This window comes from Anabas testudineus, chromosome 3 (genome assembly GCF_900324465.2).
Source record: "Anabas testudineus chromosome 3, fAnaTes1.2, whole genome shotgun sequence".
Lineage (NCBI taxonomy): Eukaryota > Metazoa > Chordata > Actinopteri > Anabantiformes > Anabantidae > Anabas > Anabas testudineus.
Genome location: NC_046612.1, coordinates 15,026,264 through 15,050,467, shown reverse-complemented (window position 1 = coordinate 15,050,467; position 24,204 = coordinate 15,026,264). Strand labels below are relative to the sequence as shown.

The window sequence follows — 24,204 nt, the reverse complement described above, 5'->3', positions numbered from 1 at the left end:
AGAACATCCTTCTAAACATTTATGACTATCAGCGGCTGGGCCCTGAGGCGCAGCTGCTGTTTAGAGTACAACTGAAGTATGCCGAAGTCACATCCACCTGATTACTACGTTTCTTACTCTCTGCAGAAGCAATTTCTCGCTTTGTTTTATGCAACTAATGTGTGCTTTAGAAGGCAATCAGGGAAAATGTCTGGCCCAGACAAATATCAGTAGCCAGCCTCACTACGCACAGTCTGACAACCTGCAGGTCTGATTGTTGAATTTCTACGCGTATATGCTAGTAAGCAATAAAAAACAGATCAGCCTACAATGAAATCACACACAATCAACTGTGTCTAGATGGGAAGTGACACCTCAGGATGAGGCTGCTGGCACAGTTTGCACTCTGACAGCTCGTGATTGTCTGTTGTACGAACAGACAGAGAAAGACTACAAGGAAGCTCGTGGATGGTGATGGATGGAGAGAAACACATGACAGGGCCTGGTCAGTTGCCATGGAAACATCAATGAAAGGGAAAACCCAGAGACCCTTTTCAAAATGTGTGTTTCAATTTCTTAACTGTGCATTTTTTTATTTATGTTAAATCATGTTTAGTAGTTAAATGTATGAATGCATTTTAAAGATAGCGGATTCAAAGATAAGCAGACCCTTAATCTTTGGGATCTGATTACATTAGGAAAGGGCAACAAATATAAGAATGTAAATATAATCCTCTGTCAACAGGACACAAGATGCAGTGTATTGTGATATAGTAAGTCTTCTGGAAAATAAACTGAAAGACTGTTTAGAGTATTAGTTGTTTTGCTAACCCAGCAAATGAAATGTCTGATAAATCAATATTGCAGTAGTAGTGCCTGTACTGTGTCATATTCCCCTATTCCAAATATAATTTACTAAAAAGATGCAAACTACAAAAACGACTTGCGTACACATGCAGAGCGTGCTTGCTCTAACAGGCAAAATGTTTCTGAGGAGTGCCTCCTTTCCTTGCAGACAAAAACTGTCAATAGTTGTTACGATCCACTCAGCCAGAAACCGCACCCACACAGCAGGAGTCCTTTGTCAGTTTTCGTGGTGTTACTGTGAAGCATGGCCTTGCAGATAAAAGCATAAATATATATATATATGATTTTTCTAAATGATATTAAGTAATTGGCGTATGAGAAAGATCATTTTTATCTGCTGTATATTGTTTTTTCCATTACTCATTACGAACATTTAGACTGTCAAACATTTCCATCACAATTTCCCAGAACATGAGGTGATGTCTGACTGACATCCAAAAGATATTCTGTTTACGATCACAGTCTGAGAAAAGCAGCAAACAATCAATTATTTATTGGGCTAACTGTTTTAGCGCTACTGGACTGTTTGTACATTCAACATCAGCTGTGTGCCCATCTTCACAGCGTACTTGTGTGAAAGCCGAGGATGTGGCTGTCTGTCTATGACCGGCTTCACAGATCTGCCTGATCTTCAGTTTGTGTGTTTCACCTGTTCATTCAGACCTCCAGCCAAGCTGACGCCCCCACAGTATCTAGAGGAAGAGAGCCCCTTTTCATTACAGGTAACTGAGTTGTAGCTCAGACAATAGTGATTACATTAGGGTCCTTAATCATGTTGATGTAGTTTATTTTATCACTGGGAATTTAGCTAATTCTTGGCCCATTTTGAGGCTAACCTTCTGCAGAGGTCGTTGCCATGGGAGACCGTGGCAGTGGCTGCTCCCATTACCCAAGTGCAGATAAATGTGTTGGCACTACGGCCGCAAATCCACTCGCTCCCTTATCAGGGAGAGGTAGGAGAGAGGAGGTGAGAGGCAAGAGATGATGTAGAGAGAAGCTCCACAGAGCGCCCTCCGATGTCAGTGGAGTCACCTGTGAGATTACGAAGGAGATGTCAATCAAATCTAACACAGGTGCCACATAAAACCGCAATAGCTAGCCATCATCATCGCATCCTTCATCAAGTGCTTGTTTCCTTAAGGCCCCCTCCCCTGGAATGAAGGGCCCCTCCACCCTCTACTACAACAGACCATCCAGATAAAGGTTCCAAACGCTCCCTTGTCCTGCTGTTGATGGACACAGATAATGAGATGAAGGGATAACCTCTCTCCTTCACCCCCTCCCTCCCGAAAGCACCGTGCATCTCTCCTTCCAATTTTTCAGCCTCTTCTCTGCCACTGGGCTATCTCTTTCTCATTCCTTGCATTACTCTCCGAACTGCATTCATTCAGTCCCCACCCAATCCTATCACCCCTCCCTTTTCCTTTCCATCTTCCCACCACACATTTCTGTGGGAGCTCTATTGTTTGCTAGAGAGGGGCATGCTGCTGCTGGTTCTTATCTGGGACTGTTGGCGGCACATCTGTAGATGCTATCGGCAGCCCTGTTGCTCTGTTTATGCTCAAGTCTTGCAAGTGCTGCTCGAAGGGAAATGAGATGGATGGAGGATGGGCCAGAAGAGAATCGAGTATTTTCCAGAGCAAAAGTGATGGTGTAAGGGGCAAAGAGTGAAGAGAAGGGGAAAAGGAGAGCGTGTGGAATGTGCTGTAGACAGTGAAAAGCAAAGATCTGGTCTGAAAGAATAACTACAACCTCAGCAGGGTAGCATTTAGTTTGAATTCTTCCCCCAATAGTCCACAGCAGAGCACCTTCTCTTGTTAGCCCTAACATTACTAGGTATATCTATTTATTTTACCACAAGTCTGACCTGTAGTTTATCATCATGATGAAAGAGGACACATTGTTAATTCTCCATTGATCTGTAAAAGCAAAATGCAAATGTCAAAGACTAAAAACATTCAGCAGATTTATTATTCAGCACAATTCAGTACCTATCGTTAGTGTAAGTGTGTGTCTACCCCAGGGAAGTGGAGTAAGAACAAAAATAAAACTGCATAGCTGATATTAGAAGTGACTATTGAGTACAAGCATTTGCACAAACAGTCACATTATGTTAGTTTAGTTTATTAGTATGGCCGATGCTATTGTATGTTACATATGTTATCTGTAGAGGCTATTTAGAAAAAAATACCAACATGCGTTTGTGGTATTGCTGAAAGTGAAATGTGCTGCAGACACATACATCAGTGTAGTTCCTGAAGTTGCATGTATGTATACTGTACATGAGTTAGGTTGGCAGCCTGGAAGAAGCAGATGTTTGTGAAGACACAGCTGTAGCGCAGGATGACACGCCACTCAACACAACCAGGCGCATTCATCATCGTTTAGCTCACTGAGAGGTGTGACTGTGCGACATATTAACATCCATAAGAAGGCCTCCATTCCTCCTCCACACTCGTGCTAACTACTACTACTACTCTCGTTTTGGTGACAGGCTCAAGTTTAATGAAAAGAATGGAGAACCTTTAAATCTGAGTGATAGACTGCTGGAGTTTAATCATGTCTGAGAAGCTAAAGGCGGAAATTTAATAGAGAAAAGAAAGAAAGAAAGGAATGATTAAAAAACGGTGTTACTTAGGCGCCGATAAGCCAGAATAAATTATATAGTTTAGTAGTTGAATACTATCAGTGACGAGAGCTGATTGCTTGTTACTGTCGGGGTTGATTCTTTTCCTGTTTTCCACGTTCATGTAAACATCTTTCCGAAATGCTCCAGTGAGCCTCAATAACAGGCCAAGTACAGCTGCTCACATTTCAGCAAGGGATCTGACATGATGGGAAGACCAATCTCTCCATGTAGACAAAAAACACAGCACAGTTTCAAAGTTCATTAGCCACGTCTGGGAAGATGCAGATGCCATGTATAATACAAACTAAACAAACCACAGCAAACACAGACATCAAATACAGCGCAACACACAGCACATACTGAGTAGGCTACAGGAGGGAAAGATATGTATTTGAATAAGGATCATGCAACGTGCAGCACTTATACTTTCACTGGCCTACACTACTAATAGATACACTGTTTATTTTGCTTAATTAAATGTGTAAGCAGGAAATGAATATGTTTACTGAGGGCAAATGTGCAGTAGCAGCTTTTCTCCAAATAGCAAACAGTGGAAAGCGAAGCAGAAGTACAGAAAGGATCATATCAGGCGGAGGGAGGAAGACAAAGTAACAATTTAATCAATAACTCCACCCTAATGGAAAAGGAGGCAACAGATCTCTAGAACATCTGGACAGTCTGACTGTGTGGCATTAGCCATTATTACTCCAGACAATCAGCAGTGCGTTACCTTCAAATAGAGCAGATGCTAAGCCAAACGACTACAAAATCCAAACTCTGATGAGTCTTAACTTTATGTCTGTGTTTTTCTACATGGACAACAAAGAAAACTTTTAAAGATTTGTTCTTGAGCATTTGCCTGACTACTAAGATAATGTGTGCCTGGCTGTGCCTGTGCAATCCATGTGTCCCTGAAACAAATTGGTAGGCATTTTTCTGTCCTCTAAGGCACAAGGTTGCCCAATATTTAATACATATATCCCAAACATCAAAGACAAATGCTTTGAAGCAATAGCTGGAGCTACGTTTGCTTTATGTTGCCTGGTTGTAAGTGTAGCACGAATTGAGACCTGAGTGTTTAAATGCAGTGCGTGCAGAGGCGAAAGGAAGCTAAAAGGTGAGGAAGAGGGAAGATAAAAGCAGAAGTGTTGTCAGTGTGTAGAATAAAAGCATGCTGTTGTAGTGCTGCTTTGCCTCCTCTGTCTGCCTGTGTGTGTGTGTGTGTGTGTGTGTGTGTGTGTGTGTGTGTGTGTGTGTGTGTGTGTGTGTGTGTGTGAGAATAAACAATAGGGGAGATACTCATCACTGACCTTGGAGTTATTCTACAGCTTGGAATAATGCGCATACACAGCCCACCACTCTGATACAGGAAGCAGTCAGTTGTACAAAAGGCAGTTCCATAATACCACACATCAACACTAACAGCAGGGAGTCTCTATTCGAACGCTGCAAGCCTTTATTTTTTTAATCATCAATCAGGCCTCATCAGACTCAACTCAGTGAGTCAAACGCCTGCTCGCCGCCCTGAAATCACGCATGTGTGAGACACACACAAAACCCCAAATCCCTAAACACCTCCGCTCAGTTTGCATCCACCAATCAAGGAGCTGTGAAGGTGCTACATTGTGAGGAGATGAGACATCTGAATGCAGCCCCTAGACGTGGATATGTCTATACGTGATACATTTGCAGGTATGTTTATGCCGTTCGTCTGAAGCGCTGTGTTCCTGTCTGTCTTGGCCAGCACACTCATGCAAAAATTCTTATTCCCAATGAGTTCTTCCTGGTAAAATAAAGGTTAATAATTAATGATAATAAATGGAGTTCGGGGTAGCTCTGTCGAGGAGACACACTACAGACACACTCATGAACCCTTTCACAGTTTCTTTACATTTACTTTCCCTACAAAAGCTGGTGCGTTGAAATAACACATCACTTTTTTTGCTCGCCATCTTCCTTGTTTGTCACCTTCTCCTTTTTCACACTTAGCTCTTGCTCACACAAGTCCCGTCTGCATCACATGTCATTCTCCTGCACATAAAGACAGAGTCTGTGCTTAAACAGGTCCGAGCAGGCTCCAACAGATCCCCAGTCTCAAGTCCAGATGAGGAACACATATGGTGCCCAAGCTTTTATTCCCAGCTTTTATTTTCATCCCCTGTCTGTCTGCAGATCATATAGGAATACCTGGCAAGCAGCACCACCCATTCATCCACCCTCTTCCACCCTCACCCTAAAAGCAACAAAATCCATTAAGGGCTGTCTGTCCTGGGATAAAAAGCATTTTGTTTGTCACAAAAGAAAATATATTGAATCAACCATCATTAAGGAAAATGGGGAACTGGAAAAATAAATGCTCCTCCTTCTTTTCCCACCAGCTTAAAAAAGCATTTTGGAAAAATCCAGTCGCCTGAAAGAGAGCGTGTGGGATATGCACCGAGTTGTAGCAGAGATAAATGTTTCGGAGGCGTCGCCTCTCACACCTTGAACATGTCTCTTTCAGTGCAAAGCCCCACCCCTCTAGTGCCATCATAATGTCCTCAATGCTTATAGAAACCTACACAGATGGTGCAAAAAAAAACAAAAAAACAAAAAAAACAGTTAATCTATAAATAACATTGGTCTCTAAAGCATAAAAAAAAATCCAGGATGCAAAGATGCACACCGACTGAGCACTTCACACTTTGGTTTCTTCTGTACACGCCAAGATGAGGCGTTCCTTTCAGTGAGCCGAATATGCAAAGAAACACTCACTGTTGCCCCCTATTCAAGCCAAGTAGAGTAAAATATGCATTTCAAACATATTTTATTTACAGTATTGAACATATTTTATTTAGAGCTGCAAAATAAATCCCAAATCTGTCACTCTGGAATCACACATTTTTTTATCCTTCATCTTTTAAAGGACGTCTCACATAAAAAATATGATGTGCTTGTCACTGTGGTTCAGAAATCAACCAAAAGAATGGATGACTTGAGGACAAAGGGGATCATCAGTATAGGAATGTATTTTTTCCTTTTTGTGAAACTAATCTCTGTAAAATCTTTTCACAGAACAGATGTCGAGTCTGGTGGCCTTGAATATCAAAAATCAAGGCTAGGTGGACTGTATCAATCTGGAATAAAAAATTTACCCACTCAGCCTCACTTTTCTTCCCACCCTGCGTGTCTGATGAACAGAGGTCTGTTTGAAAAGCTCTCCCTGAGGCATGGGAGCCACCAAAAAAAAAAAAAAAAAACAGTGAGCGTCAACTCTTTCAGGGTTCAAAAGCCCTATGAAGCCCAATTTAGCTTTGAAACATGGGGACATTTAAATATGAAAATCCAAAACGGCCTCATGCATGCATGCCTGGACCGACGCTGGGAGATGAAAGGATGCTGTGAATGAGCATATTGGTCTGTAACAGCACAGGTATCTCTATCTGTAGAACTGCTAGGAAGGAAACATGGACAAGGAATGTCAATGAGAGAGGAGATGATAAACAGAATTCTCTCAAGTGCAGTGTAGCTCCTTTTTATGCAAATTGAGAGAAACTTAAATGTATTTATGCATTTTAAGTACCAAGAGTGATAGATTGTCTGCTGCAAAAACTTTTCACCACTTTGAATAAGGCTCTCTCCAGGTAGTAAAACTGTGTGTGTGTGTGTGTGTGAATGTTTCCATGAATATCCACCCTGAGAGGTCTACTAAAGAGAGCACTGACCTTATGTCCTTAGGGCAGGACTGGATAATGAACCTTGGTTTGTGGAACTGAAAAGCAGCTTTGCTTAACCACTAACCCAACCATTCCACCAGCCCCAAATTAAATGCTATTCAGGTTAAAGTCAGAATGGCACAAGTAATTTGTTAAGATCCGCATAATTCAGTGGAAACTACTCTCCTTCAGATTATTTAGCGAACATTACATTCAGTCTTTGCCAAAACACAATGGCACAACATCATTATCATGCAATTGTGTTCAAGACTGTGAAGAACAGGAATCCGGCAGACTGGAGAAGGCTGTGGAAAATTTCAGGTTTGACTGCAGAGCAGTGAATCACTGACTAATGGCTTCATTTTACTCCAAGTTGTAAATGATCCATGTGTGCAAAGTTCCTAATTTCCACTTGTTGGGGAAGATCTTTGTGTTTTTTTATGGTTAAGTCCTGATTGTTTATTCCACATGGCTGGTTTATTTAATGTGTTGATATCTTTACTGGATTATTTTAGTAGAATGTGGAGAATGTGTCAATATTTGGAGAAAATCTCATATATTAACTGCAGATGCTGAGGGCAATTCAAAATTGTATTAGACCCCAAAATTATGCTACTCACGTGTAAGTGGATATTTTAGAACAGATGGCAGCAAGGCATTTATAAAGTACAAAATACTCGAGCTGATTAACATGTCATGCTAGCAGCCAAATTCTTACTGATGCTGTGACTCCATCCTTTGGGTCTGAAGTGAAAATGAGCGCATTTAAGGGAAATCTCTGAGGTTGTGTGGAGAGCCTTAAGCGATGAAAAATTGTCTTAGTGTGCAGAAACCTCACACATACTGGGACTGTGTACTGTAGTGAACAGAAGTTCAGGAGGTTGGGGAGTGGAGGTATGGTATGGAGCTTAAAAAAAAAAACAAAAAAAACAAGAGTACAGCGAGACAAGGAAGTCATTATGCACCAAGAGTTTATCTTCATCTGCTGACTGCAGCAGTCAATAATCACTCTCATTAGAACACACTAATTGCAGCAGCTCAAGCATAGTACAGAAAAATGGAAAAGGGTCTGAGTTCAATTGGACAGTGTCCCTTCATTTTAAAATCCTAAAGCAGCTTCCTCCAGTACTTGGATTTCTTAAACATAGACACATAGCACATAAGCCAGCACAGGCACTTTAACAAACCCCATATAAACCTAGAAAACTCTTAAGATATGAAATTACACTAGACATGATGCAGTTAAAGAATCAGTTTAATGGGTGATTAGTCTGGTTCCTGCTTGAAGCTGTCGTGGCATTTAACCAACCCTACTACATCACACAAACTTGCTTACCTTTACTGCTACATGGTTAACACTGGCCATTTCTGAACCTTTTAGCCATAACTATTATAAAATGATAATTTCACATGATTGTTGATCACAGTCTTTACATTCATCTTTGGCAACCACATGAAGAATATAAATCCTATACAGTGACAATATACGGTACTGCCCACTATTATATACATATATAATATATAATTTAATATATACATATAGGGTTGTATTAATTGTCAACAATTAATTGTTTTCCTATTTCATCACCCATTGGATTTCAGAGGTAATATTGGCCACGAACAAAAACTTCCAAACCAACAGTTTAAGTCATGTAGAAACACATTTAATATTACAACCTGAATAATGTTGAAAGACGACATCCCACATTCACTAAAAGTCTAGAAACATACAGAGACAATTAAAAGACATGGGTGGGCATTCCCACACACACTCACACACACACACACACACAAGGCACAGAGGTGTCTGGAGAGTAGAGATAGGGCCGTCTCCATCAGGCTCTCCACCTACCCAGAGGACCTAATCAGTCAGTGAATACACGTAAAATGCAGGCTGTCATCTACCTCCAGCCCCAACAGACTCCCTGTCGACACTTCTCTCCTGCTGTCGTCCAGAGAGGAAAAAAGATGGAGCCCCATCCTCAAACCCACGTCATATTTTCTCTGTACAAACTTGGCGTTTGAAAATCCTGTTTCTGTCTCCTTCAACATCTTATGCAACTGAACACAACGGCTCAAATACATGTTTTTAGTTTTCAACATATCATCAAGTTCGGAGTGAGTGTAGGATTCTCTTTGTTTTATCCACAGCCATTCCCATCTTGTCATCCTCCATCCCTCCTCACGTGTGCCAGAGACAGATGGAAATCAGGGTGATGAAATACTGCTGTGACCCCAACCCTGCTTCCAGGTCAGAGCTATTCGTCATGGCAACGACCCCAGTGCGCAGCACCTACACCTGGCCATATGCACACATTCATGGGCTTGTCTTTAAGCAATGTCTGCACCAAAGTGCATGTTGTAAATGTGATTATGTGCTTGGTCTCAGCAAGTTAAACCTCCATTCAGCTGCCTCTTGCTTTCCACAATAATGTGCAGTATAGTGTGTATTATTAACGGAACTTATTTGTTCTTAGTTGATTCTGTTGTCAGATAACAAAATAAGCATAACGCGCATAACACAGTGATTTGTTCACGGCTCATAAGTGGGACCTGTTATCCAAGTCGAGCAACAATTCCTGTGATGCGGCAGCCGATAGATCATATCAATTGTTTATGCTTATAAATGCAGATTAAAGACACCTGCACTGTGTGACCAACTGTACAGGTATTAAAAATACACATAACCATGTTAATCCCAGAGTTTGGATCTGAAGAATATCAACTGCAGCTGACAACAGTAACAGGACAGGAAGAGGTTACCTTTTTTAATTCAGCCAGCTTGTTGTGGACATAGTCAACACATCCACACACTCACAAACTAAAGATTACATGTTTTAAAAGGACATGGTTGGTGTATTTCTTTCTGGGGGTTCCTTTGAGAATGAGGGAGATGGTTTTTGTTGTTTATGAGATTTATTACTGTTTGCCATTTTGGCACTTTATGACTTGGGTGCAGTCACTGTGAAAGTGCAAAACGCGTGAACGTAAGGGTGTGTGTGTGTGGTTGTGGTTGTGGGTGTGTGTGATCAGTGGAGAGGCGGATGGCAGAAAGGATAATAAACAGAAAATGGAGGGCTGAGAGTGGTAGTAAAGAGGGTATAAAGAAAGGACAGGAAGTTGATTCAGTGAGAAAAGATATAGAAAGTAAGAGGAAGAGAGTGAGAAATGAAGTTAGAAAGATACCAGAGACTAGAGGGATGACTAAACATGAGTAGGATGAATGCTTACAGCTCAGTGAACTGTTCAGTCTTCAGCTCAAGACGAGCTAGTGTGTGCGATTGGTTAGACATCGTCTGATTAGGCACCATCTCCGTGTGGAGTTGGAACCAGATCAGCTTCTAAAGGGGTCATATCATCTTTTCATGTTCTGATGTCACATACAGTACAGTATATACTTTTTTAAAGCTTGGTGTCCATGTTACACATGGACGTGAAGGGATGTAGGACGGTGCTGTTCCATCTGTACCTGGTGGACGAGATAGATGCACTTTTGTATTAGGTATTTTATTACATGGCTCATGAATTATGTTATGAAACCAACAGGTGACCTGTGTGTTATGGTACAATGTGGCACACCTAATTTACGGAGCTAAACGCTAAAATAACAGATGTGTAGCACAGCACACGTTTTCGACCTTGGTCAGCATGGTAGCAATTAAGCATAATATTGCCACTATCACATCAACTGTGTGAAATATAATAATTATAATTATATATTGATGATGCTGAAACAATATCTATGCAGTGACCATTTTCTTTGTAAATTGTCTGAATTTCATATTTTACTGTTCACTTGTGGAAGGAGACTTCATTTACTCACTTTTCTTTTCATTTCAGTTTTTGTTGGAGTGGCCTGAATAATTGACACAGCTCCAAGTAACAATCTTGTTTCATCGTGCTGCATTGCAGCCAAAACGAAAAAACCCTGTTAGGAAAAAAATAAATACTCTAAGGCCCAGAAATTCTGTTTCTTTTTCTCTGTTGTCCCTCTTAAGTGCATAAGCGGATAAAGACAATGATTCTTTTTGTATACGTGACATTTCTGAAATCAGATGAATGTAAGAAGCACAACAGCATTAACTTCCTGGGCTGTTGATGCTGACAGGACCAATATATGTAACAACATCCTGTGTCAGTATTTTGTAATCCTGTGTGTGATTGCATGCCAATAATAACAGTACAGATATTAAACTACATTTGGCAGCATTTACATTTATTCTGAGTTACTGAAATGAGTATCTGATTACACTGAATGTGTAGCCATGCTAGATACTTATAGAACAATTTACTGAAACTCCCTACTAACAATATCAACCTGTATCTTTTATCCTTTCATGTCTGACATCCATTTTATGTAGTCAAAACATAATATTTGGCATAAAGATGCCAAATTAATTAATCAACTGTAAGCCCAACAAAGTGTCTCTGACAAAGCAACAAAGCGCTACCAATGCAACAGTGACGCAATCATCCTTTTTCAGATTTTCAGGCTGTCATGTCCTTGGGGGTGCGACGCCCGTCACCCAAACACATTAACATACATCAAAAAAGGGATTAAAAAAACTGCCGACACCCCTAAATCCTTCAAAGGGCAGCCGACTCTATCAAAGGATGAGCATGTTTAAATATGAGTCGACACACATGACACACAAAGCGTTCACTTTATATTTTCTACTACTGTGGGAAGGAGAAATAAGATTACAGAGAAATGTGATATCAAAGCAAAGTGACTTTGGTTATCTTTATGTTCCCCAGTAGCCTATATAGGCGAGAGGAAGAGGCAGCAGGAAAAACAGAGAGGAACAGATAGGACAAAAACCTAGAAGGTAATATATTTGAATAAAGAACGACCTCATCTACATATGAAGAGGTCACAAAGGAAACAAAGAGACTGCAAGATAGAGGAAGAGAGAGAGAGAGAGAGAGAGAAAAGGGGCAAAATGAATTCTCTATCTTCTCGTTTGGGGGTTTCCCTGTTAAGTAGCAGTGAGGTGGGGTTAACCTCGAGCAATTCTTCCAGAGGGCTGAGTTCAAAGTGTCCCGATGGGAGGGGGGAACTGCTGTGTGGGAGAACAGCAGACAGTTAAGATGGGATTTCTCATTACTTGCATCTCGCTCTGTGTCCTGGCTATCACTGCTGTTTACCGCTCAGCGCTGTCTGCCCCATCACTTCTGTCCCTCTCCTTTTCTCTTACAGAGACGCAAACTGAATGCATAAGGTTGGGTTCCTGAGTCTGGTTGTGTTTCCACGGTGGTTGCTTGTTGTGACTGCGCGCACACACACACACACACACACACACACACACACACACACAGGCTAAAACACACGGATGCAGACTGGATGACAAAGGACGAGTGAAGAGGAAACACCAAGCAGAGAGAAATGTTACCAAATGAATGTAACTTCAAATGTGATATCCTTTTATACAGAGATTTGATATTTTACACTTAACGCTCATATTTGATCATCTCAGTTTCCTGGACTCCAAGGTCATGCCTTCAACAATATTCAATTTACTATAATTAAATGTGAATAAAAGAAACATCTGAGAACCTGGTGCCATCTAAAACTAATAATCAATTATCAAAATAGCTGCAGATACATTTTCTTAATTACTACAAACAACAACAAACTAATTTGAGACTAGATCCTGCTGACATACTGTGCTGCGTAGTTCTATGACCTGTAATACTCAGCTCAGAAGAGAGCAGGGGTCTGGTGGGGTAAAAAGGTGAAGCTGAGGAGGAAATTGTTGTGGTTTTGATGGTGATGGCGGAGTCATGTGGAAGTGCAGGGGCTTCCTGAAGAAGAATGAACCGCACGTCGCATAACAATCAATCCCAGGTATCATCCCCATATTTGTCAGACATGCTCCCTGCCATGCAAGCCATCCGTGACTCATTCTATCATTAAATCCGAGAGGTCACGCCCACTCCGCCTCCGCCTGCACCATCATTCTTGGGTCTGATGGCGGCCTAATGGCCTGCTCGCTCTACACTGCAATTAACCTTTTTATTGGCCACCTGCCAGCCAGCTGGAGATACATCAGTGGTTGTGTACGTGTGTAGGTAAATGCAATAACTTAATGTGCTCAACACATACGTGTGTGTATGCACTTGCACTGTGGCTGAAGCTTTTATGCCTATTAATGTTCATGGAGACATTGTATCGGTGTGTGTCTGTGTGTGTCTGTGCCTATAACAGCTGATAAGAGTTCACCTACTCTACATTTCAAGTAGAAATTGACTGCATCAAACATCCCATCAAGGTTGACCCAGCAGTTCACACCGACTATGAGGCTGTCTGAGAGCAAAGCAGCTTGTGCAGCTTTAGGAACAAGTATCGGTGAAACGCTGGGACAGAGTGTTTTATTGTAATAATATAAATAGAAAATTGAACACAGTAACTCCTGTCTTGTTTCCGTTTCCTCTGTGTGCGCCGACAGTGAATCTGTTTTTGATTAAGGTCGGGAGAGTTGCCATGGTGACCAAGTGGCCCAGCAGAGTAAGAACAAGCCATGAAAGCTACAAACCCAAAGCCAGACACTAATGATCTACCGTCACATCAACATTAAGATAACTTGTGAAAAGGGCTGAAAATGGCCAAAGTGTGTGTTAATATGAAGAATTAAATTGTTTTTACAGCAGACTGATCACACGTTTCTGGAGCTGCTGGAAATGAAGAAAGTGAAGCTGCCATACAGAAGCACATACAGTAAACATATGTTCACCAAACCCCAATTGAAAATATTTTTTAAATGTTTTTTAATTGGAATTAGCTAGCTGCAAAGAAACTAATTAATTAGACATTTAAATGCCTGACTCATACGTGTCATCAAAGCTGGAAATATAAATATCAGACCTTTCGTTTTCCCACTTGCTGTTTTTTTTTTTATTAACACATATTGATATACTGCGATGATATTGAATGCATCTACGTTTGTGGAGAAAAGTAGCGTCTGAGGTACCATCATGCTGTTACACAACCGAGAAAGGAAAAATCTTCTCAATCTCTCCAGCGGTAACGTACTGCCTCATTAACTTGTAATTCAAAAGCCTATAAGAAACAGAATCTCAGTCAGACAGCATCTCCACGCAGGCACTCAGTATTCAAGAGGCTTATGCTGTACTATCCCATTGTCAACAAGAGGTCTCTCTCAAGCGCCTTAAAATCTGGCAGAGTGCTGCTGAGCAGAAAGCGCACAGTAGAAGCGTTCTGTGACTCCTCCAGCTGCAAATTGAATTTTGGGGTACAACTCAAGTCAAAGCACCTAATAATCCAATGCAACTTGCTGTTCTCACACCGAGGTCACATTGTAGGACTAGCACTACACAAGCGGTGCCGTTTACAGGCATTTATCCAGTAGGACAATGTGCTCAGGTTGCAGCGAGGTGAGAATGTACAAGTAGCTGAGCAATTCAAGGACAAAATACATTCAATAAGGGAAAACAACTGAGAAACATGTTCACACCTACAGGTGCTGGGTAGCTATTTTCAGCAAATTTACATTTCAAGGAAAGACATTTACATTGAACAATGTACTTTTGTACTCAGTGAAGTGTTTCTTAACGTAAGAATGAGAACTTGTAACAAAGCAACCACAAGATCTAGAGTTGTTCTTTCAATGGTACTTTTCTAATGCAATATGGTGAAAATGTAGCAGTAAACAAAGTTCTTAAATACAGCAGAGCTTACCTGCTACAGAGAGGCGTGCCGTGTGGCTGGAAATGGATCCCAGGTTGTCGATAGTGGCTACGCACTGGTAGGTGCCCTCGTCGGGCTTGTTGTGCTTAGAATGGACCACGTGGGTAAAGAACAGAGAGCCATCAGGAAGTATGCGTCGCCTCTCATCTGAAACCAGGCTCATGAAGGTGCCGTCTTTCTTCCACTCTATGCGTGCCGGTGTGGCCGCGTCGCTGTGGGCCGAGCAGTTGAGGAGTGCCGCGTTGCCCCGAATGGCCAGTGTGTCCTGGGGCTCCACTGTGAACCAAAAGGGGCTGAAGGGCTGAGCTGATGAACCTAGAGGACGAAAGGTAAAAGGAGAGAGAAGACATCTTAGTTGATGCTCTACACAAAGATGCTACGTATTGTTTTAAAACAGGACCAACATAGCAGAACTACTATAACTGCTTTGCACCAGCACAAATGAAGCAATTTGCTTGCTGCAAATGCTGTCTGAAAAGCTTTTTCATGACCTGATGAGATGCGTTAACTGATTAAATAACATAACTGCTCAAACAGATGGGTTCCATCAATTTAAAAAAAACAAAAAAACAAGCGTTAATTCTGTAGTTCATGAACGCTAGAATACAGTATGTTGACTATTAATCTGAAACACGTGAGACTATTGACTGCTTTCTGAGTTCGACCACATGGCAAGAAACTGTGAAATCACGTCTCCCTGACGTCATCAGCTTCAAGGGCACATTTTAAAACTCAGTCACACAAAATGTTCGGAGCTGAAAGGACACTACAGTGACCCGAACACTCAGTGAAATGTCCCTGAAGCAAAACATCTTTTTGTTCATTCTGTCTTTTCAGCCACTGTGCCTCAGTCAATCTCAGAGACTCCAAGAGCCTTTTCATTTTGAAACCACAGGCCCCACTGGAATTGGACGAGAGGAACTGATAAATTTAACCCAGTCTAGCCTCCCTGGCAAGTTAATATCACGTCTTGCTTTATTATAAGTAGAGTGTGCAGTGAAGGAGTAAACACTTTGGAACACGGTTGCCATTTTCTTTCCCTGAGCATAAATGGCAACATCGCACTGACACGGAGAGTGCCAAAGTCAGACTAAGTGCAATTGCTTTGCATTTATCCTCATCCATTATTCAAGAAATCCAACAAGAGAAATAGTCACACGGAGGTATTGTTTACATAAATAACACCAATTATCAGTTCTGCAGGGATGGGGTAGAGCTAGAAAAATAATTAAGAGGGTATGAAGGTATTTTAATAATGCAATGAATGGAGTGAAATAAGTGGCTGAATGTTAAATGCAGTTTAAAATATGCCTGATCTCTTCCAAGGAAATGGCACATCTCCAGGGGAGCACGAGAGCAGAAAGAGAGAATGAGAGGAAGACAGAAAATCTAAGAGAAAGAGAGATGCTATGTCAATGGTTCGGCTATTTAACTACTAGGAGGTAATTTCTCTACCTTGCGGCATCAAGTCCCCAGTGTGAGATGCAGTGAGAAGCAATATAATGCATGGCCCATTACGATGGCAATATGGCTGCTTGTCCTCAGTGCACTTAGTTCTCTTGAAAGCGCAAACAATTAAATCAAAACGCTGCAGAAAATGACTGAATTAAATAGATATTTTCCACTTTCACATTAGGGAATAAATGTAAGACAACATGACAGTCCAACTAAGCTGTGCAATTGTCTTCACATGAATTCACTAATTTTCGAGACAAGTGTAGACAAAGAGGAAAGAACAGCCTGAATGAACAGTTATGGGCCGATTTCTTTTCTTCACTGATGATTTACTTATCGTATCTTATGGCTGCAACAGGGATGGTTTTACAGAATTTAAAGGTTTTTGCAATAAACTAAATTTGATTTAAGCGTAAGAAATGTGCAGCTGCAGACGGGATGCAACTAAAGCAACAAGTCAGGATACCAAGAGAGGTTCATTAAATGCGCTAATGCAAACACCACCTTGTGCCCCAATATACAATATTTTTTTTGCTAATCCCTTCAGGCAGAAGTAAAATTAAGTGAATAAACAGTAGGAAGGAAAGTGATATCACACAGCCACAACACATTTTCAACTGTATCTCTTAACAGTAAGCGAGTGGTTTGACATTAGACTGCAGTAAGCAGCTGATTTCAGGAAATCAATAACTTCAGAGCCGCCCGGTGTACATATTGGGCAGCAAATATATTTTACTGATGGTGTATGTGACAGATGGAGAGAGACCAGAGTGGAGTGGCAGTGGGGGGAATTTGTCACTCCTGCGGACCAGAGGCATCATGGCATGCTTAATCATCTCTGCTTTACGCTGCTGGAACAGTGGGTGTGTGGGTTGGGAAGAGCTTCGATGCCCAAGCCTGGCTGGCTCCTTTCCAGTCAAAAGACCATCTTCGTCCACCCTTTATCTGAGGAGAAATGTGAATGGGCTTGAAGGTCCTGCGGCATCCTATCAGAGCCAAAACAGCTGCCTTTAGCAGCTTTTTATCCCTTTTTATCATAGGAGCAGTAGGGGAGGGCTTAGCTTCAGCTCTACTGTTGGACAAAATGGCGAACCATCTGCTTTCAGCTGCAGACACAACATCCACTGTCAGGGCAGGGGAAGAAGATTGGACTGGAGATGGGGATAAACCAGGCAGTGCAAAGGCTGATGGCAGCCTAAAAGACTGTGTATTGCTAAGCTACTGTCCAATTACTTTATTTTTTTTTTACAACATCCACATCATCTCCATTTGGAATAATTTCTCTTAAATACTATTAATACCAGTAGTAGTCAAAGTAGTGAAACTGCAGACAGATAAACAAACACACCAAGAAAGCAAAGCAACAACGATCCCACTGATAGTGACCAAAGTCCAAACTCCAATAAAAAAAGGAAGGTGATAGTGCATAATCAGTGCTGAACCCACTCCGTGCAGACTAAACAAATATTTTGATGAAGAGTTACGTCATATCCTAAAATGCATTCGTATTATTTCCATTTTTGGAGCATGCAGCGATACCAGTAAGGCAAAAACATCAAAGAATACATAAAGTCATTTCTAATGGCACTAATCAATATAGGTGTGTGAACTTCAATAATAAGAATAAGAAGATAAATAAGATATTTTAAAAGAAAGAAGAAGCTAGAAATTCATGTGCAAAAAATGTTGCACAAATTCAAAGTCTGTTCTTAGTATTAAAAGTTTAACGAGCTCAAGCTGCCTGAAAACAAGCAGGCAGGGTAAATAGGGACAATATATTCAACATCTCAGAAGGAAGGTCGGTTCTTTTTATCTACAACAATTAACTGGAAGCAAGTGGTTCTACAAAAAGCAGCCACCAGCTTCACGTTTTATGTGAGAGGTACAAAAAAAGTATAGTTTTGATGGCTATGAAGGTTGTGAGTTATAGGCCTGGAAAATTCTTCTGATGGTATGTAAGCACAGAATGAGCTGTGTTGTTTCTGAAACACTCACTGACTCAGCAGAGTGTGTGTTTCCATACATTATGAAAATGCTGAGAAAAAACGAACAGAACATTATGGAAAAATTAAAAGTGAATTTTACAACAAAGGAGAATTCTCTTACATAAAACATTTCGGATATGTAATGTATTAATCAAAAATATGCATGCGTCCAGATTACTTATTTACTAAGGAAGACAAAGTACACTGGAATGAAAATACATTTTCCCTTAAATGCTGCCATGGAAAACACACACATCTTTATTCCAGAATTTATTAATGCTGAAACACCGCAGGCATTTAACAACGCAGCTGCAGAGCAAAGGAAGGAGGTGTCAGAAAAACACATTTCAGTGTGGGAAGTCTAATCTATTCAGACCCAGCAGTGTGGGAGCCTCCGTTTGTCTTTGAAAAATAAGAGCCTCCACACCAGGCAGCCAGTGAGAACGAGGTAACGGAGAGCAACTGGCTAGAAAATGAGGTTGTCTGCTTGATAAGTATAGGCTGTTACCTGTGTCCCAAATCCACTTTGCTCAGCAGTCATAAAAGGTTTGGGAGCTCAGCTTAAGGTGGTGCCCCGACATGCTGCCTTGATCTCTCTCCCTCTCTCCCAGTTTCTGTCTTGCTCTCAGATGAGAGGGACAAAACGGAGATATGGAACTAGTGCTGGATTTCCCACCTTGAGAAAGTGCTCAAACCCACTTTTCAGATGTCACAGAGCTTACTATGAGGGCGAGGTGTGTGTATGAATGTAGGTAATGTGCTCACAGACTATAGGCCTCTTTGCTTGAGGGTTTGGAAAACGGATAAAAGAGGCTGTATCAACTGTGCCAAGAGCATCTAGTAGTAAACTCATTTTTGTGACAAGGATCAATTTTTGTTTCAGTGCCAACATAGCTACAGTTTACACTTCCTGTGGTGTGTTACACAGCCTTTCAATGTTAGGTGTAATATCCCAGGAAAGGCTGTAAAGATGAGATGGGTGAGGGTCTGCTCTCCACATAAAGACCCCCTGTTCTCTCCTATTCTACACTTGGCCCAGCAGGAAGCATCCTTCATTATTGCAAAGAGAGCCATATTGACTACTCTCTATTGACCTGCTCTTGAGACAGAACAGACCCCTCTAACAACAAGTCACATTTTCAACAACAGAGGCCCTTATGTGGCTTGGACTTGAGGACAGGGAAATACTGGACATGCTGAAGTAGAAGAAGAAAGAAGAAGTAAACACACTTGAAATGCATTTAAAACCATTGGAAAATGATAATTATGCTATTATGCATTAAGATTTCTCCAAGATCTTGTTTTGATGAGAGTCGGGGCACTGTACAAACTCTTCTACAGCACATCCTAAAGATTCCAAAGATTATGGTGGTGGTGGTGGTCAAACTATGTTTAAAAATTATGTGTCTGAACCACTGTTTCACAATTTTGAGCCTGATAAGTCCTGGTATTGTCATCTTGGAATATGCCTGTGCCATCAGGAAAGAAAAAATCCACTGATGGAATAATCTGGTCATTCATTATATTCAGGTAGTCAAGTATGTGCGGTAGGAACGATGGATACATCACTTCACCCTCCTCTCTTCTCTCCCTGATGCTTCGATCACTCTGGAACAGGGTAAATCTGGATTCTTTATACTTTCACTATTAAACATATCCGCGAGTTCTACTGTTGTTTTTCTACAAAACCCTGACCCTTCTGAAACACTTTGAACCTTTCCACGACCACAGGATGTGTCTTCCGACATAGTTGTTTAAAAAATGAGAAGTCACTCACTGCACTGTTGGGGTAAATAACTTGTTGGCAGAAGTATAATCATCCATGCAGTAATTATCCAATGGGAGGCTCTTATCTATTAGTTCTTATTATTTGCTTAGTTAAATCCAGTTGGTGACTCTTTTTCTTGGATGGGCAGTGTATTACTACATACAAGAAGGAATACTAATCTCAGTACTGGGTACTGTACTTCATGTTTTATAATGTATGACTGGATCTCTGAGCTGAAGGGCCTTGATAAGGGAACAAGGTGAGTACAAAATCATTAACAGCACATCAAGGATGAATGGAAACCTTTCACACAGGTAAAGACAGAGGCGGAGGGAAGACACTTTGTAACGAACCTGAGCACTTCATTCGCTGATCTGCTTATCTATTATTTCCATTCCCCCACTGTTTGTCCTTCCAACTTCAGTATCGGGGTCTCTTTAATGACACTAATGAAGAGGGTTGTGTCCGTTTCCCTCCCGCACTTTTCCCTTACTCTCCTTCATATTTAGATTCAATTCTGTGTCTGTCTTTCTCTGCAGAATACTTCACCTTCCCATCTCTCAAAACTCCCATCTAGAGCCCAGCTGTGCCCAAGAAACAACTGAAGGAAATAACAATGATAATTGTAATAGGACTTGAAGTCGTTAACAGAACAGGAGATGGAGCTGACTTTTTTCAGGTATGTATCTATTTAGGAGAAAAACAGAAAATCTGTCTTTTTCTAATCAAAGGACAAATACAGAGGTCCCCCTTAAGGATTCTGTTACTCGCTTAGCTCCTTTGATTTAGTTCAAATTAACATTTGGGCACTTGACTTGAAGTGTATCAAATAAGTGAAGATTTGAGTGGAGCCACCTTTTTCATTACGAGGCAATAAAAAAGAAAGGAGAAGGGGCAGATTGATTAAGATAGATAATGTTTTTAAATGTTTACTAAAAGACATCTATATTCTCTTTAAAATCGGTCAAAGAACTAATTGGTTTTGTGAGAAAAGACAAAATCCCAGGCTGGAGCATCAACTTAAAAGTCACAATGACAAACTGAAGTAAAAAAGATACTGGATGTCCTTTTCTTTCTTTTCTGTTAGCGTGGCCACACAAGTATTCTTCTAAGGGCTGATGGAAGATGTAATGCCTGCCATGCCTGAGGGAGGCAGCTATGATCAGAGATACCACAACCCACCCATTCTGGTGTTCTCAGCATTCCCGTCTGCAGTTGATAAAAATGAGTGGCTCAGGCCAAGTTATAAAGGGATGGACAAAGTGATTGGGATGCCTAGCTCACACTGGCTGTCCTGTGCTGGCGCCCACTCAACTGGCAGATTAAAAGAGGAAAGGATCCAAATTTGTCACCTCACAGTGCTCTGTCATTGCTGCTATCGCAAAGCTCTGGAGGCCCAGAGAAAACATGACAGGGTCAGAGGCGGGGCTGGGTCACTGCAACAACATCAGCTTTACTTGCACTGAATGCTGCAAGAAATGTCGTTCTAATACAAATGTCAGTCTCTTTTTAATCAGATGAAGAAATAGATCCCACTCAAATAATTAGCTGGTTGACAGGATTAGAAAGTGCTTTGAGCTCAAGAGTCTGGCAAAATATCAGATTTAAACAACTGTGTCTGACGTGCAGACTTATGGCTTTGTCTTTATTAGTCATGGTGACAGTAATTAATGAGTATCTAATCACTACACACGATTAGCAACTGTCCTACTGTTTGGTTACGTTGGAGACAGACTCTTGATTAGAGTAAAAAAATAAACTGGACAATAATGTAGAAGCTGAACCACAAGCATACAAGAAAGCAGAGCTGTAAAGTCAGACCAGAAAAATCCACAGTGCACTAAAGTGACTGGTCAACACTTTTTTTGTGTAAAGTAAAAATCCATGAGTGACTGTGCTGTTTGTTGAACTGGATCATTTTTCTTACTCAAACTCACTTTCTTTCTTTTTTTTTGACATCTCTGCATGTAGCACAAAGACCATCATAAAAGGTGATACGACATATGGCTACTCTGGAAAATAGGAAACAGCAGCTCCCCGATGCTGAGAGCTTCATGCCTTGCACTCATTAGTGTAGCATTAATTTTTCATCAGTGTTTGCAACGATTACATTTGGAACCCATGTTACAGAAATATGCAGTCGCATGTCTGTGCCACACTAGTGCATGTAAACATGTTAAAACCTGTGTTCTCAATAATGAGTCTACAAATACAAAACTCTTAATCAAAGTTGATCCCACTAACACCTACTAATTGGGCTAAGTTAGGCTACTGTCAGGATACTATTAAAACTGCAGTTACATCAGTACGTCTGCATATTTGTCCTATTGGATAAATAGTTAAAATGGTAAAATTCAATGACAAAGAACATGATCAGCTATATGAACATGTAATAAAAAATGCATAAATAAAAATGTTAAGGTTCATACTTCATTTAAAGTACTGCAGAAAATCTCAACAGTTATGAAAATAATGAATAAAAAGGAATAAATTATCATCTAAAGTGAAGGCCAACAAAATGTTTTAAATGATTAAACTCATCATGAAAGGATAATTACACAGGCCAGTAGAGTTGATTATTTGGAGTAAGACTGCACAAAAACACAGGGTTGCACCAAAACAGGGGAAAATAACACTTCAAAATTGGAAACGGAGACGGAGCTCGTAACAGACGAGTGTGTTTGAGAGGAAGACACAGATCCAAGAGGAGTTGGGAAGACAGGGAAACCTCTCTCACCTCCCTTGGTTGTGATAATTAACCAGCACTGATTGAGGCTGGAATACCCCTTCTTATCAGCCTCCCCATGGGCCCGCGATGAAGGATTGGCCCGCTGAGATGACAGCAACACAGACGGGCATACTGTGAGAGCTGGTTCAGAGATGGTACGAGGGTACAGTGTGAGAGGACGTGAAAAACACCGCCTCATGGTGAATAATTGCAAAGCTAAATAGCAAGAAACAGCACGTTTCTCGGGCTAAATGGAAACCCACAGAGCAATCAGACTAAAGGTTAAAAACATCACTTAATGTCAGGATTTCAGAATTGGGCTAACCTTTTCTGCTTGTAGAAAGTCTGACTATGGCAGCAGATGACATTATTGAGCAAAGACAAGGAAAAAGAAAAGGGGAAAAAAAGTCCTGAGAACTACTCTACGGCTCAGTTTGAACATGGATTATAGAAAAATGCTTTTACAGACAAAAATAATAACGTCGAATTTAAGTTTTGCACATGACTACATGGTCATAAAGTCACCGAGCAGGAAGTCGTCAACGCGCTGAGCCGAGTTACTCTATTCTCCACGAACAACAACAGATGAGATATGAGACATGAAAGCACATTCGTCTTGTCACCCAGCAGCTCCACCCCGTCCCCACTCAACCTGATACCAAAGAAAATCATGTGGCTGTAATGAGATATACTATAGATTTTTTAATGAAACACAATATTGCATTCTCTTGCCCCTGGTTTTTTGCTATCATACTCACTCACACAAACACATACACACACATAGAGGAAGGAAAATCAATACAATCCAGTATGCCTTGCAAAGTCAAACACCCAGCAATTTATCAGCATTGGGTTTCAAAGTCAGGGTCTTTGCCTATTTTGGCCTTGACTGCTGTCATTTTGTCATTTCTTGTGATTTCATTTGAAATCACAGAAGAAATAAATGGAAAAGAATGCACAAAGCACAATTTGGGCACACAGAGTGCTAACAGTTAAGTGCAGCATTCACTATGAATAGCTCCGCACAGGAGTGCAGCACACATCGGACAAGTCCGCTGGAGGTCACATTCAGCCGCTCAGTTGATCACAGTCTCTGGTTCTGTGCAGTCAAGTGTGGCCTATGTGCTCTCTGATAAGCTTGATGCCATTTACCACCCCTAAGGCACAAAATCCTTTCAAACTATCTCAATTTCCCCCCATTGTTAAGACAAACATCTGCATGCACATTCTGCTGCTCGCAAAAAGAAAGCCGAGTTCCACTCACCCCCTCTTAAACTTCAAAAGAACATTTTACAGACGCTGGTTAATTACTGTTTTTCAAATGTAACTCACAGAATTACTGTCCTCTGAAAAACAAAAAGTGAAAAATGAAAAGCCGTCCCTCAACAGC

At 41.0% G+C, this 24,204-nt stretch overlaps 1 protein-coding gene across 1 annotated transcript in view; it reads right to left on the bottom strand.

Moving 5' to 3' along the window:
* neo1a (neogenin 1a) overlaps positions 1-24,204 on the bottom strand; it is a 128,859-nt gene that overhangs the window by 65,963 nt on the left and 38,692 nt on the right. Inside the window, 1 exon segment of the mRNA XM_026378300.2 lies at positions 14,870-15,193. Coding sequence (XP_026234085.1) covers positions 14,870-15,193 — 324 coding nt within the window.